Here is a 17,418-nt window from a genome sequence, read left to right as displayed (position 1 = left end):
GCAACAGTAAATTTAAGCCAATGGCATGCAAGGAAAGGTCACGAATAGGACCCACAAATCACTGTAATCACACTTGTGTGGCAGTAAAGGTGAGCTGTGCTGCTCTGTTACAGTAATTTATTGTTTGCAAGAGGAAAATCTTGCACACACTACTTAGTATTTAGTCTGGCCTTCTGTTACCTGGTCTGGGGAAAGCTTCCCCTCATCAGCCACCATCCTCCTCAGGCAGGCCACGGAGCCAAACAGAGGCACAGCCAGCCCAACCCGCAGGTACCTCTGTCCTTTGGTGCTGAACACCAGAATCACACACAGCGGCCTGCCACACATGAAGACACACAATCAGAAATGGTGGGAAACAGAGCGGCCTCTATTTTATTTCTGTGCCATTTCTAACTGCAGCCCCTGCTACGGACAGGAAGGGACAAAAGAAGACTGTCATGAATAAATCAATGCATTTTAACATTAATAATAGATCATTAGGACTTAGTTTTATGTGTGCCAAATAATGGAATCTCTATTGCATTTTTAAAAACGGGGAGCACTCGGCTCTGACCTCTTCAGAGGCAGCGCTGACATGAGCAGGGTGCTGGGACATAATGGCTTCTTTGAATAACAGCACACTGAGGAAATGGAGAGGAGCCCTATCAGGTACCTGTGGGAGTGTGGCTACAGCTGCTGACATAAGAAGACACGTCCAAGAGATATTATATGGAGAAATTGATTTTTGTGTTGTACGTTACTCAAAATAGTAAAAACAATGAAGAGAGATGAAATTTATTGATCCGTCGCAGGGATACTGAGGCATCACAGCAGCAGAGGGAAGCACACGAACTTCTGTGGAAAGAAGTCTTTTATTTTTAATTTATCTTGGGGAATATAGTGAGAACATTTTCCCCTTAAAGATAAAAATAAAAGGCAAAATATCATCGCACAAAAACAGAAACCTCTAACCCAGAAAAATGTGCATGAAGTCATTCCGTTCTTGAGTTCTTGATGGTCACACAATGAGGCTCTGAGTGATGCGGAGTGATGGCAGAGGATGTCACAGCACACAGGTGAGTACAGAGGACATCCAGCAGAGGGACAGATGACTGTTCACAGTTGCAGCACAAACTCAGGATAACCTCCACTCTGCAGCCAAGGAGGCTGTTCTGTACACTCACAATGTGTGCGCTCGAATACCCACTCAAGGTCTATGAAGGTCTGCCACATGTCAGCGAATCGACCTCCAGACTGCTTCAGTTTTAGTAGCACGCACCCTAATTCAAAGATGTATGTTTCTGAACAGTCTCAGGTGGGGGCTCCCAAACTTTTTTGCACTGTGGACCTTTCATCTACTAACTATATCACTGCAGACCTGCTGACCAGCCGACCAGGGAGCAGAATTGCTGAGTGCAACAGCTCTATAAACTAAAGTGAAAGGGTTTGAGCAGTAGTTCACATGCAAAGTTCTGGTTCAGGCTTGATCTCGCTCTCTATTTATCCCCCAAACACATGAGCAAGGCTTCACTCAGTGTCAGAAAATGACCGAAAACAGGCAGAAAGAGTGGGTAATATAACCAAAACTACACAGTCACTTCATTTGCTCTGTATTTCATTGGGCTTACTTACTAAATAAAAAAAATATACAGATAGACCTCTCAGGAACACCTGTGGCTTCACACAGATTTCATGTGCTACAGCTGAATGCTAAATGGTGGTGATGGGCTGGTTATCACACATACAGGTGACTTGTAATTGAATAGTAAATCAGTATATTGTTTTGGGGAATGATGACAAAAATGCAGCACATACTCCACCAGTTTGAGGTAATAACCACATAAACAGCCTGAAATAGTCCCTGCGGTTATATACTTATTACTCTGCTTTATTTGTTGCCAAATCATGCATCCTCATGGTCCAGGAGCAAATGTTCAGAGGCGCGGTACAGGTCTACAGCCTCAGGGTTGGGAACTTCTGATTTATGGGCCTAAAGGCTTTATATTCTTCAAGCATATCAGAAACGTATTTTGGCCCTGAGCCATGAAATGATTTAGAAGCTAGCAACACGTCTTTGAAGTTCTGTAACTAACTGGGAGCCAGTTTAAAGATTTAACAACATGAGTTATCTACAAAACTCAACCAGTTCTTGTTAGGCTCAAGTAGTATTGTAAAATCTGTATATGTGGAAACTGCTGGACCGACTTGTTTACTGTTCCACTGATTCGGGTGGGGAGCAGGAAACTTCAAAAGAGCACAGTCAAAAAGGCTCTGGTAATTGGCAGCACTAATCAAGCCACGGCTCGAGGAGGTATCCCCAATTTATGCTAATTACATTTTTCATACCAGAAAGGACAAAACAGAACAGTGAAACTGCTAAACCCTCTGCAGGGGGACTGGATTGTATGCTCACGGAAGGCTTTTATTTCAGCGCTATGTTTGAGACAGTGATTACCATTTTCTTGACTTTTTGTTTCCATCTCATGAAATAATGTTAAAATGATTTCTAACGGTGACTCCTGTAAATAGCAACATTGCCCATAGATATTTACAGCCCTAATGTGTTACTCAGCTATGAATTTGATTAGTGGCTGCAACCACTGAGCTTGAATATTCAGGCTCTACAGTGTAGTGTAAACAAAATCATCCAACATGCAAAGAGCACATGATTGCCATGGGACAGAGCCCAGTGTTTGGACTGCTGGGCCCAGAAACTGTTTGGTAACAAACAGTATGTGTTTATGGCTTACAGACATGACTTGGCTGGGAGTGAGCTGAACTCTTCACACAGAGAAATGCATAAAAAAAATGCTTCAAAAGGCAACCCATCTGTTTTCCCCTCTGTTTATCCCTTCAGAAGTGTTTTCTCTCACCCTATCTGCCACGCAGTTAAAAGAAAGGATGGTAACTAAATACTCTTGATTTGGCTCACTGTCAGAGCAAAGTTCTTAAAAACAATTTCCCAAATTAGAGAGGATGCTGGCTGAACTTGTGTGAACTCCTTCAAAGGCTTGAAACTAAACGGAAGGAAATAACTAGAGAGAAGAAACCTTGGCACACCTTAAAATAGTGATCAGCACACCTCTGTGTGTCAGTCATCAAAGAGTCGAGTTTAGCTTTCAGGGACTGTGCTCAGTTAAAGCTGCATTTTAGCCCAAAAATGTTTAGGCTTAGATTAGGCAAGGTATTTGCTTTCAAGAGTGAGATAAACCAGTGATGCTCACCTTCATGTGTTCAATGTGTAGCTTTAGAATGGCTAAATTAACCATAAACTACTCCTAACAGCCCACCTCCAAAGGACGAGAGAGGAGAGGATGCAAGTTGTTGAAGATAAAACATCTGATTTAGTTCCTACACCATGAGCAGGAGCGCAGACAGGTCCAGAAACATGCACTGTAAGGATGTTATGAGTATCTAAGTAAAAGCCAGTGTTTAGGCTACTAAACAAAAGCCACAAGTTTGCATGTGTGTGTGTTTGAGAAAGAGACGACCACATTAATTAAAGTCAGAGAGGTGCCGGCTGGAACAAAAAAAGAGTGAATGGGGTCTCCCCGCTTGAAAATGTCAGGATTTCCTGAACTGGCCCTGTTGACCTGTCATGGAGGCTGAGTGGCTGTTGTGAAGTTGAATACGACATTGTTCCTTGACGTTGTGAGGGTTTTCCACTAGCTTTTCCTTTTTGAGACCAGCCCGACTACTTCACAATTACTTATGTTCCTACTGTATGTGGAGCGTAATCAAAGCTGGGTGTTGTCCAGCCTGTTTTCTTACTTTTATTGAATGCCTCAAGATTAAAAAGTTAGTTTGACATGTTTCTTTCTTGCAGAGAGTTAGATGATACTGATTGATACTGCTCTCATCCTGATATGGTAAATATGAAACTACAGCCAGCAGCTGGTTAACTTATGCAAAGGTAACACAATCCGCTCACCTGCACCTTTAAAACTCACTATTGAACATGTCATATGTTGTTTGTTTAATCCCAACAAAAGTGTAAAAAAGTCAATTACAGGGTGTTCCGTGTTAGACTATTTCTTGCCAGAATACATTAACTTGAGAGCCAAGCCAGCTGTTTTCCAGTCTTTGCACTAAGCTAAGTTAACCAGCTGCTGGCTGCAGCATCACAGTTAACAGACACACATTAGAGTGCTATTGATCCACTCATCTAACTCCTGGCAAGAAAGGGAATAAAATGTCAAACTATTCCTGATGACCTCATTACCTAACGGGCAGTGAATGACCTATTGCAGTGTTAATGTTGTTTTGGAGACAAAGCACAGGTCAGTCTATTGTCTAAAATAGATGCAATCGTTTGTTTGGAACAGTTTGTAATGGTCTACCTGAGAGGAATCATGACTACTGATGATAGACCCAAATCTGGATTAAAGACAGCAGTGCTCACCTGGTCTGGCGAAGAGGAATGGGGAGTGAGATGCAGAGGAACGGGTCAAAGGTGTTGCTCTGCTTCAGACAGTGGGGGCATGTCAATGAAGATCTGAGGAAAAGAAAGCAGAGTCACATTAGTCTTGAAAAAGAGGCTTGGCGCAGACGTCCAAATTCGAAGTCCTCCCGATTAAGTCTGGCAGGACGGGAGAGGGCTTTATCTTGTTACACAAGTGAACAACACTGTCAAAATGAACACGGTGTTCCACCCGCAAGCCCTTGATCTGATTGTGAGAACGGAAAAGACGAGTGATGTAACTGGTGAGAATGAGAGAGACAAGGGGTTGAAGTGGGGGGTGGTGGGAAGTACGAGGAGAAGCCCCCTGGGATAATTAGGGTTATAAACGGGAACCAGCAGAAGCAGTTTCCATCTTGTTGCATCACTCTAACCTTTGCTGCTAACGCTCATGTGATGCCATTACAGGATCCCAAGCAGAGAAAAGTGGGCAGCTTTCCTGAACGATGGCCTTTCTTCCAAACGTGTACAGCAGTGGTTTTCTTTTCCAATAGTTTTCCATTCATTGGTGATGAGTACACTTATTTCAATGAACCCCACTTAATTTCACTGGAGGGAATAACCAGAATATTCCAGTCAGCTAATTGCCTAAACAATGAGTCAGAGGGCCCGCTGAAGTTAATAGGCCGACTGCAGGAAGAGATTTTGTATGCAGCTAAGTTCAGTGTTTTGTCCAGTATTTAGAGTTAATCTGTGTGGGATTTCCTGGACAAGACTTTGTCTAAATACACAGGAATTACTGCAAGTGAATCTTGAATAGGTGGTTTCTATCAACCCCTCTGAGCATCAGTGGGGGTAGACCAACTTTGTATGCAAGTGGATTGGACATCAACCAGTCAGACACATAACACCAAACATGGCCTTAAATATGAAATGTTAAGTCCCGCTCCAGTCGAAAATGTGTTTTCTCCTTCTTCCTGCAGTCGAATGTTTGACACGATAAGGCTGTTTTCACATTCATCTGCTGAAAGTGTAAATTTTCTGTGTGCTCATTGAAAATCTGATTTTGAGGCACACCTACATGCATGACGTGTGTGATGTGGAAACCTGAAGCGCCCGCTGCACAAACACTGAGAGTGAACTACATGGAGAAGTAGGAGACATCTAGCGTCCAGCAGTTGAGTTTGTGAGATGAAAAATATTTGCATATTCATAGATTCAGGATTTTTTTCTGAGGGAGAAGGAGTAGGTGCCATTTTAAGGATTTTAAGGTGGTGATTCTACTTTCTTTCTGGAAAAAATAAAAAAAGTTAGAGCTCAATGGTTGAAATGTCTTGTTATGCATGCACATAGGTACCCTTGCACATACATACTAGTCAGATAAACTTACTTTTTTTTTTTATATTAATGTACACATTTAAATTACAAGATAATGTGCAAACAGTGCAAAGTGCCACACATTTCAGCAGCATTTAAAATATGATGTGGTTCTTGATGAATGTGATAAATGGTTTCAAATGCTCTTACAACATACATGATAATTTCTCTGGCAATGTTTAACCTTGCAGATGAAATTGTTGATCAATTCTCACTGATCTCTGAGTGGTTCCTGACTTATAGAAGTGGGGAAATCAGTCACTGAAAACTAGAATTACCACCTTGTGGTTGTTTGTGTTGTTTACAGACCCGGACTCATATAATGTAGTGAAGACTGAGGGAATTTAATAAAAGGTATCAAGTGTATGTTGGTGGAATGGATGATATCATTATATTGATAATTCCAGTGGCTAATGCCCAGTGAGAAACATGCTGTCTTCACTCAGCGACTGTTTTTCCAGAGGAGCACAGAGGACTGACAGAGAGCTTCATCACATGGAGCAACAACAATCACCTGAAGCTCAACATCAGCAGAACCAATGAGCTTGTGGTGACTACAGTGCTTCAAATATGGATGTTGCTGCACAGAAGCTGCACATTGTAAAACGTGATGCTTCACACACATCTTCAACCTGACAGCACAGAAGATCTAAACAATCAGCACAGCTTGAAGGTGGACGCCAAGATTAGAGTCACCAATTCAGTATCTGAGCAAATGTGAAATATGGCCACAATCTGCCTTCTGTTCCTGAGTTATGGTGCTGAATGATGGCCAGAGTGTGTTTTTGCACAACATTACGATGTCACAGTGAGGCTGACCTTTGACCCTTTGGATATAAAATGTCATCACTTCATTCTCTTATTCTAGAAGAGTATTTGTGTGAAATGTGATAAAATCAATGTATGAATTCTTACGTTATGGTCAAAAATATGTTTTGTGAGGTCACAGTGACCTTTGACCATCGAAATCTAATCAGTTCATCCTCATGTTCAAAAGAACATTTGTGCCAGATGTAATGAAATTCCAGCCAGGTGTTCCTGAGATATCGCGTTCATGAGAATGGGACAGATGGATAAGACAACCTGAAAGCATGTCTCCGGCCACGAATACCCACTTTTGTGTTGAACAGATAAAAACAAATGAAATCGGCAGAATGACCTGACAGGACAGCAGGAGGACAATAGATAAAAAAAGGCTGGGAACCACTGTTCTAAATCATGACAGTCATTAACCGGCTGGTCCGTCCTCTCGGCTTCAATCTACTTTAAATCATTCTGGCGGCCATATTGGAAGCCCAGAGTTTGCAGAAGCGACTTGCACATTTTACCTCAAAACCAGCTTTTCTGTTCAAAAAGGAAATTAGAAAAAAAAAAAAATCTTCTGAGTGCAACTCCTCAGTCTTAATATAAAAAGATAACATATGATTGACTCCAGCTGCTCTGACAGTATGCAAAGCACTGTGCTGCACATTACTCGATAATAGACTAATAACCCAGCAGCAATAAAGCACATACTGAGTGCTACGGCAGACTTAAATCTCACATAAAGAAAAATCAGGCATTCTTCATCACGATGAACGCATAGAGGCATTTAATCAAGAAAATGAACTTATTCATTTCAAATGCCAAATTGACTTTTGGTGTCATGAACCGTGCCTAAAAATACTCCCCAGCCTCTTCCTAATCCTCATATCTTTTTCATTGGCTCTGGAGGGAACATTTTAACTCCCCGAACTTATGTGTGTTTATGTGTGAACTTTTACGACCTTCACAAGCCATCCTACCACGGGAAATTAAGCCGTAGATGAACTGCTCGAATGTGTTTTCCTTATAGGAAGGCACCTGACAGACCCAGTGGGGGAGGAGAAGGGGGAGTGAATAAAGCTTTATTCAAGCAAACCCAGCTGACACTGGCTCTGAGTGGATCTCTCCCTCTTGGCAGAGCAGAATGGCTGCCCTACGGATGTCTTATTCTCGCCAGGAAACAGTGAGGGTAACTGCACTCCATGCATACAAATCACACTCAGGCTCCACTAAAACATAGATGTGCCCTGCGCTGCTCTAAAACACTTAAAAAGAGAAAAGGAGCAAGGGAAGAGGTGATATTCTGGTGATGCTCTAATGGAGGAAGCGTGCAGTGGTTGAGAGGTACGTATCCTCCTGTTTTGGATGCAGCCATGCTGAAGAGACTGCGAGCTGGATGCTCTGCACTACCACACACTTCCAGAGCTTCAAGTTTCACTGAGTAACACATGACCCAGGTGTCTTTATCTAACTGATTTTCTTTCCTTAGAGAGGCAATTAAAAAAAAACCTCAGTCTCAGTAGGTTAAAATCAAATAGACTGGTAGCTAATTCTTCTCACTAAGCCTGGCAGCTCTCCTCTGCTGGGGGGAGAGTGGTAGTTTATTCACCACACTAATGCTCTGAGCAGGAAAAAGCATGAATCTCAATGTGTGCGTCTTAACTCTCTGATTGGAATCACAATATACACAATGATCTGACCCACTGCTGTACCAGTTGCTCAACTCTGCAAATCTTAAAAAATCAGTCAGGAGATGTGATCGAAACAAAGGACTGACTCACAGACGAGACGCGGGGTCTGTCAGAAAAAGCGGCATCGTGCACATTAAGACGAGCTGCTTCGAAACAGCACCACGAGCGCAACGTGGAACGCTCGGCTGGCCGTCACTTGGCTTCACTCTAATGAACAATGCTTGACAGACATCTTCATCGCTGTCTCCGCAGACTGCAGCGTGTGACTCACCCGCATACAGACAAAAGACGACAGATTTTGATCAAACAAGGAAATAAATGTGATCAAAGCGGGAAAAAGAAGAGCAATGCAATAGATTTACAAATCAGTGATGATAGACTGAATCTTCTGAAACAGAGGTAAGACCTGTGTTTCATATTGCCCTGAAAGTGACACTAAATGACGCCTGAACACACACTGACCTAAAGTTCAGCTCTGATTTTGGTCCGCTCTAGCATGCGATGACAGATAACACAAATTAAGATCCAATAACTCTTGGCTTGGCTTGCTTGGATTTAACTTGTCTGAACATGTATAATGGCTGTGATGATTGCAAAGTGACAAACCAGGCTATTACAAGGATAATTCTCCGCTCCGTCAACCCGGGATGCTGTATCACATTGGACACTGTGTTGGGAAGTGTTATACAGGCAGCGGTGGCGCCTCAGGACTCAGAGGAAAAGAGAGGGACAGGAGTCGAGAAATATTCGTTCAAAGTCAAACGCCAGCAGTGACGATACATCCCCAAAAGCATTCATCTCCATTTAAAACCTCACAGCCTTGCAATACATGGCTTTTTGCACTATTAAAATAGACTCAGACTGTACACTTACTGTATATGTTAGAGTTCCTTTGCAAAGTTTGTGCTTAGCCAACCCAGTCATGTATACATATTCCCTCGGTACCATCTCACCCACTTTCCCTGGCTAGCACAGTATTTGAGTGGGTGAGAGGAACAAAATCTGCCTTCCAGCCTGCGAAGACTGCTGCTTTCTGTCTAGACACACCCAAGGTGTCACAGCTGAAACATTTGACAGTGAGGGTAGCAATTAAGAGATGCGCTCTGACAGATGTATTACTGGCAGTCACACAGAGCTGCCAATTTTGCGAGGGACCGGCAGATGGAGGATGGCGCCGACAAACAAGATATTAGCGGTTGAGTCTGGAGGGACTACTTTTAAAAACTGTTTTAATTAAAACATGGATCAGATTTTGGTGTTGAATCTAAGACCTCGATAATCGGTCAGTGTGGTCAGTGGTTTGTGGATGGAGTCCAGATGGTGCTTCTGCATCAGCATCAGGAGCTGGATACAGAAGATACAGCTGCCCGGGGAGAAGAAGTTGGCACCATCGGCAGCCTCTGAATTTTTAAACTGGATGGATAAAATGGTATTCATTGCAACGTACACAGCGCAGTACTCGGACCAGCACTGTAAAAAGCTGCGAGTAATTGACCACGTTGTAAATGTCTTGTAGCATGACCATGCCGTCAACAAATCTGCTGTGTGAACTTCCTCATGTTTTCTTAGAGGAGAGAAAAAAACTTGAAAATGGCACACAGATGAGTTGGCCAGATAAACTCGACATCTGAATGACGCTCAGCTCCCAGTCGGCCACAGCTGACAGATGCATATATTATGTGAAAAATTAACTGCCTCTTTTATCTCCCGGTTGACTGATTGATGGGAGTCATGAGGACATCCAGCTGCATCAGAAATGGTGACAGTTGGCAGTGAAAATCCTGCTTTTGGGGCTTCGCTGTGAAGAGCAACAGTAACTAGTTTCATCAAGAAAAAATCTCTTTGTGATCCAAAGGACAGCAGACAAATTCAGAGGGTATTACAATGGTGAGAATACGTGATCATCGGCACAGCGAACAACCAGAATTACTGTATTTCACCTTGCACAAATGGTAAGAAATCTCTCAATAAGTACTTGTTCTAGAGGGGTTTCTACTTCCCTGGGAGACACAGAGGTTAGGGTACCAGGGTGCCTTTTCATCACACCTTTTTAGTATTACTGCTCTTGCCTGCTTGGTAATTACTGGAGGAGCTGTGTAGATTTACTGTGCTTTAGAGCCAGGCCTCTGTGTCTCTAAGGACCTCTGTGTAAAAGAAATAATGGCAGCCCCATTACATCAGCTGTATCTGGCAGTTACACTATAATCTGATCAATGAGGCCTAAATACCATCCAAGCATGGGTGGGCTTTGTGTAGCGGACCTGTCTCTTTGCAGGTGTTACACAAATACATTTCAGCCACTTATCCAGAGAAACATTGTGTGGCTGTCATACAACATCTGGCTTGGACAAAGCCCAGGATTGCTCTTGCATGTGTTTGCAGTGGTTATTCGGGCTGTGACCTTTCTCTTGCAGGGCAGTCTGACATTCAGACCTGACGATAAAACAGCAGAGCTGCTGTACAGTAAGCAAAACTCCCAAGACACTTAATGATATGGTGCAGGTTGATTTCCTCCATATAGATTACAGTACAGTTAATATCAACACAGGATTTTTACTTTTTTTTTTTTTTTTATGAACAAATCTTTATTTGCCAACATACCCCTTAATGGTAAGATCAATTTTATCAGCTGTAGCAACCTATCAAACTAATGTTAGCTTAATGAGTTTTTAATGTTTTAAGCTGACTTGTTTAAAATAAGAACCTTGATGGATCTTAAATATGCATTTCATGGCTAAATATATGTGGTTAATGCTCCATTGTCAGGCCACTAATGTTAGCCTACACACCGATAGAGAAGCTCCAGCACCGGCTCCCTACAACTGGGAAATCCAGAATCACTGCACAGTCTCACCCGTCATCAAGACATAGGAAGAAGAAGAAGAAGAAGAAATGTACTTTATTTATCAAGTCACACAAGCGAGTTACACTACACGCCATGCTTCTCGTGAAATTATATTTCCGCATTTGACCCATCCTCAGACTGTCGATCCTCCGCGGCAGACCAGGCACGGTGGGCTGCCAGCTGCCAGCCGATGCCGGTGCCCGCGCCCGGCGACACATCTTTTTTTGTCACCAGTGGTCAGGTGGTGATCTTCTTGCATGTTTTTAGTGGGGGTTATTCGGAGGAAACCCCGGGTGAACACGGGGAGAACATGCAAACTCCACACAGAAAGGCCCCCTTTTTTCCTCGAGCAGCAGCACCAAAGGCATGGTGGAGGACGCGCCACCAGCGCCACAGTGGGATTTGAACCGGGGACCTTCTAGCTGTGAGGCGACAGAGCCACCGTGCTACCAAAAGAGCCCTGCTGCTCGTGTTTTTATATTTGTAGATTTCATTTCTGGTAGGTGTGAGTGTGGTATGTCACGAACGGAGACTCACTTGTACTGCGCCTGGAAATGCTCCTGGACAAAGCTGTGCTGGACACTGGGCTGCTGGGACTGGGACAGGTCAGGAGACGGCACCTCCTCAGCTCCACCGGGGCCCTGCAGCACAGAGGAAGGCAGCCATAAACACAACGCTGTCACACTGTCGGGTTTTTCGGAGATCCATCATACACATACATCATACATCATGTAGGTTTCTATTGCCCAGGTTGTGGAGTCATCATTCTGAGAGGGAACTCATTCTGTGTATGGCAATGGTGCAAAAATTCTTTGGGAAATATTACTGAGGTTCCTGTAGAATGCAGCTTTAGCAATAAAGAATATGAAGAATAGACATATATGACAATAAAGATAAATAAAGAAATGCTGTGCAAATGTAACAATATGTTTGCCAGTGTTGGGGCAGTGGGGACGGCTCATGGAGTTCAGTCATATTAACTTGACTGTGTGTAGTCTAGTGGTCATTCGCGTCAGGTATGATTTAGGGGTTAGGGTTAGTGGCAATCTTCATCCCCCGCCACCTCAGCTAAAATCTAAGAGCGCCAAAAGTAATAACAAACACTCATGCTGTATCACTTTGGACATCTCTGGACAGAATCAACTCCATTTCACACCTTCCATCTGGAGAAATTGCCCTGAAAAACATTCTTTCAGTTACCAAGTGGTTGTGCTTAAAAGGCCATCATGTGGCATGCGAGCACCTTGTTAGCATTTCTCTGCTCTCACGCTATCACTCCCACAATAGCCTGTGTAAAAATCAGGCACTTGAGAATGCATTAAGCCATCATATCATTTCAGCTGTGCTTTTACTGTGGGCTGGCGGGGCCAAACGGAAATGTGCTCTCCGAACCGTCTCTATTGACACACGCTCTCTCTGTGTTTACTATTCCACTGATTTCTAGCTCCTTGTCCCATACTGGCTGCCACTGTTCCCAGGCTGGCAGCTCGACCATGACCTCTGCTAACAAACGGAGCTGAAAGGAGGTTTAGAATTTCTGAAGGGGAGAGGCGTGTGCGTCTGAGAAATCAGTGTGTGACACAGACAGACAGGAGAGTCCTTTACAGTTCACCACCATTTCAAATCCTGACTCTATTCTTCTAAGAGCATTTGAGCTTTGCAAAGATCGAGCGCGAGACTGAAACCTGACCTTCCTGCTGCACCGTGCTTCAACAGGCACGTACAATGACAAATGCCCGCCCCCTCTTACTCTCCTCTTTGCATGGATGGCAGAGTTTTTTTCTATCACTTTGTCATATTGTCCTGCAAAGCATCAGGGGGGTTCAGCCCAGCTGATCCTCCTGTTACTGACTAAAGCATGCAAAGTGTAGTTAAAGTGAGAGAGGTTAACAGTGCACCACTTCAGATTTTCTTTTCTGATCAACTGCACTGACATCAGGCCCTGCATTTCACGTTCTTTTTTCCACCACATACTGTACTTGGAAATGGATTTCCTTGCTATCTATATATAGAGATAACAAAGCAACATTGAGGCCACAGAGTGCAGACACAGCCGGTCTTATCACTTGTCAGAAATCCACGCACAGCTCTGCCCTGGCCAAAGACTGCAAGGCGTCAGCTGTGTGTTAACAGTAGCTGTTGAAGATGTGGACATTTAAGCACAGCGAGAAACTTTGACGGGTTACATGCCCAGTGACGTGGTTCTGATAAGGTCTCAGTCATCTAAATGATCACGGTCGGATAGCAAATCCCATGGAACAGGCTGTGACTGCTGCTGGTCCAAGAAATTGTTTTAGAGGTTGTTAAGTGACCCGGATGGAACAGGGGTCCCTCTCAAGAGGTGGCATGCGCCGGTCTGAAATTGAGATGCTATCTTTGAAATTGGTTGTCAAAAAATACACCGACTTCAAACTGATAAAATGCAACCAAACAGGCAGGCAATAGACGGGGAAAAAAATCTGAGAAGCTATTTTTAGAGTCAGGTCCAACCGGAAGGCAGCAACCGAAAAGGGGGGAGAGGGAAAAGCAGGGGGTGTGAAATTTCATTTTTTTACCTTTACACACTAATATGTTTCTTCTGTACATACCATAAAACACTACACTGAACAGACATTTTCTTGCTTTGGTTTGATTTGCCAATTTGCAGCCTATAACACATATACACACACCTCTTGCCATACAGGTTCTACAGTACTGTTGCAGCATCATTTCCTCTAACATCAATATACTTAGTTACTGTTTAAATACTTCTTGTGCAGTATAAAATTAACAGCCTTTGAATTAAAAGGTTACTTTTCAAATAAAACATATCATTATATATTATTATATTGACCCTAACACTTGGCTTGTCTCCCCTCATTATCACATGTTTGGAGCTGGTCTGTGATAAGTGGGTGCTCTACCAGGAGAAAAATATTGCAGGAGTTAGGAGTAAATTAGCCCATGTTGCTACCTCCTGTGGCAGACAAAGTGGCTGCTGACTTGGTTTATCTTGGAGGAGTGTAACTGCAGATTGGTTTGTTGATTTTGGCACAGCTATTTTGGAGCTATTCACCAACCATTTTGGGAGGTGAATGTGGTAGATGCCTCTGTTTGTGCCAGTTACTTCCCTTCAACATAGTTTGTTGGTGAGGGTAGCATTTGGTCCCCTTTTGACCTACCTAGACTGCAAGATGATACACCAAACCAATCAGTCAGGAGAGGCTTTATTTCGGTCTACAGGTCACACTCAAAAACTCAGGAACCTGTTTGCGCAGCGTGCTGTCCAACCATGCCAGAAGGCAAAAGTGTTAATACGGTAGCTGTTCCAAACACTTGAAGACGCAGTGAAGTGCCAATCTTCATAGACGGGGGATAATTCTTTAAATACGGAGATTTCATTCTCTCCTGGAAGGCATTCATAGTGCTGCACTTCTTTGTACAGCTTCCGAGTTTTGCATGCATTGTTCAATCAGACTGAACTCTGTATAAAACGAAAGAGACGGTAGATCCTTTTGATGGCAGACATATTGAGCTACTTCCAGGGTTTGGTATTGTGCATGCTGGCTCACTGGAGAGGCTTCTTGGGACACTTCATACAACAGTGCCATCGTTAATGTTTGCAGCTCGACCTTTTGCTGCCACGGAAAGCTTGGACACGAATGCACGTCGCCTTGTCCCTAAAATAAATTGACAAGCACAGTCCAATTTTACAGCATAACAAATGCATCCATGTTAAGCTAACAACGCTAAATGACTGCAGACTCTTGAAAAAGACGATAAAACTCTGCAGCAGAGAGGGGGGTTGTAACAGTACTCACTATAAACTTCACAAACTTCTATAATGAGGTTTCTGGAATATCTAAATTTATGGACGAGTGGGAAGTTTTAACTCAGGACTGAAGTTAAGGGCTGAGCAGGGAAAATTTCCCAAAATGAAATGGATTGGCACTATTTTGCGGTCAAACCAGTCATATCTGAAAAGGTAACATGGAGAAATATAAACAGAAAAATGTGCAGCTGCTAATATTCCAGATATAAAAGCCAGAGAATTGTCTACCTCTGCCTAATCCATAAGCCTCAATGCCAGGATAGGGGCGTGTGCCAGTGCCCGAGGAGCAAGGAGAAAATTAAAACTCAAATCCCTCACCCTGGCACCTCAGTGTGCTGTAATTGATTTCTGGGATTTAGATAAATGACAAAGATACAGCATGCAACTGAGTGGTGGGCTGGAGCCTGGCCGCTGGCTCAGCACTGTCAGCGGGAGGCCAGAGTTCACAGACTGTGATTTTTAAGCTGACTTAAAGGGGAAGAGAGAGGGGCCAGATTGATGGAGGGAGCCAGACTTGATTAGCACATTGTTGTGCAGCTGGCTGCTGAGGATCAGACAGCTGCCTCAGAAGTGTCATTTTCTTCAAACAATAGAGAATACCAGCTGATATGAGTGTAGTTTAATGGGAATACCATGGTTTTTAGACAGTTATTCATACTGACAGACAAACATGGCATAAGGATTCTTTTTTCCCCATTAATATCAAAATTAATATGAAAATAGGTACAATATTGACTAAACAAGAAAATGCTCCTTCTGTTAACGGCTAAGAAATCACTTATTTTATTTTGCTCTGAGAATTTTCCCACACTGAGATCAATGTTATTAAAAAGAGATTTGGCAGCCTTGGAAACAGCACCGCGTTTACTCATTATCCATTTGAGCAGTGAGGATGCAAACACAGATGAGCAGCTCACTACCAAGTCTCTGTTAAATCCAAGACTGCTGACTCCTGGTCATCGGTGCTTCGGCAAGAAAGCCTGAAATCGTACAGGTTAACGGTGCACTCTGTCCCAGTGGGGAGGCTTTCAATAATTCACCCCAAAAATGTTGTTGGGAGTGATTAATCTCGTCTTTGGAGCTGATCCACTGTAAAGGAACTCAGGCACTCTCACTTGACTGTGGTGAAAATCCAGGAAACGTGGCCCCCCGGTCCTCACAGACCACCTGTCTCATCCTGATGGGTTTTCAGGGACGGAGGGGGAGATAGATCGTCAAAAGACGGTGGGATGGGGGTCGAGTGTTCCCAGTAATGGCCCTGATGTGAATAATTTAAACAAGCCGTGGAAACACACAGGGATGGACGTGTGCTGCTGCTGGAGAAAGCACTATAGTGGAGTGATTGAGAACAAGACTCAACAGCACCTAAATCCCAGTGGTGATCGTAACAGAGAGAGAGAGACGCATGAGGAGAGACAGAGATGTGGGGCAGGTGGAAAGAGGCTGCATATGTGTGTGTGTCGATATATAGACCGATGGAGGCAGAGCGAGAGAAAAAGAGTGTTATTGAGTAACCGGATGACTCAGAAAGTCAAAGTAGTACATGAAGCTGACATACAGAGCGTTGATAAATAATGGACAGTCTCCTTCAACGCTGCCTCCTGTCGCGTGTGCACCTCTCTAAAAATAGTCCCAATGACACTGACGATGGAAGCTTTTCTCTGTGACCCTTCGGCCCATTATTCCCTGAGGCTGATCGCTCTGGGTGGGGTGCGTCTGTATGGACATGCAAAGTGGCCATACAACAGTGTATGAACTCAGACTGACCTCAGGGCTGTGAGTGAACGACTGCTACGTGTACAGTAGCTATGCTGCTATGTATGTTAACTTCAATCACGCTGACTGACAGGACAGGAAGACGGGCAGACTGACCCTGAAGTATGTTAGCACATCCGTCTATAATCCAGCTACCAGTGAGGTCATAGGTGACAGCTTTATTTTGGTATTACACTGCCCTCTGTAACCACCACCATAGATTTTGCTCAAACTGCTTTTGAGCAAAATACCAAATTCCTCCATGGAGCCTGGCCTGCGTCTGACCTCCCTGTGCCAAGGTACAAACAACACAATGAATTTCTCCCAAAGTGATCAATGGAGTGTCACGAAGTTTGCTCACAGAGCAAAGATGAGTTGCCAAGCAGTTGAGGCCGCTTTGGAATCAACTGAAGATCATCCTTGAAATGTTTCCGACGTGCTGAAGCTGTCTCACTGAAACTCCAGATATGTGAAATGGCTCTTTGATTTATGCCTCTTTAATTTGGTATAAAGCACATGATTATCGAGCAATTTTATTCTAATTTTTTTGCTAGTAAAGTCTGTCAGTCCACCTCCTCGGTCCATCAGCTGTTTGATGGATGACACTTTGAACATACATACGTGGACCCCAGAAGATGAAGCCCACTGATGTTGGTGATCACCTGACTTTTCCTCTGGTGCCAGAGGAATTTGACATTTTTGGTTTTTAGCAACATGTCTTGCCAAGATGTATAACCATAAAATTAGATATAGATAT

General features: G+C 43.5%; 1 protein-coding gene across 2 annotated transcripts in view; it reads right to left on the bottom strand.

Annotated features, from left to right (window-relative positions):
- The window catches only part of usp43b (ubiquitin specific peptidase 43b), a 60,612-nt gene that overhangs the window by 25,794 nt on the left and 17,400 nt on the right, over positions 1–17,418 (bottom strand). For both annotated transcript variants that reach the window (XM_070981451.1, XM_070981450.1), the window contains exons 3-5: positions 11,633–11,736; positions 4,382–4,474; positions 181–316 (exon numbers count right to left, since the gene is read on the bottom strand). In XM_070981451.1, coding sequence (XP_070837552.1) covers positions 181–316; positions 4,382–4,474; positions 11,633–11,736 — 333 coding nt within the window. The remainder of the gene's footprint in view (positions 1–180; positions 317–4,381; positions 4,475–11,632; positions 11,737–17,418) is intronic.

The sequence above is a fragment of the Chaetodon trifascialis genome, chromosome 15, assembly GCF_039877785.1.
Source record: "Chaetodon trifascialis isolate fChaTrf1 chromosome 15, fChaTrf1.hap1, whole genome shotgun sequence".
Lineage (NCBI taxonomy): Eukaryota > Metazoa > Chordata > Actinopteri > Chaetodontiformes > Chaetodontidae > Chaetodon > Chaetodon trifascialis.
This window is presented reverse-complemented; position numbering and strand designations above follow the sequence as displayed.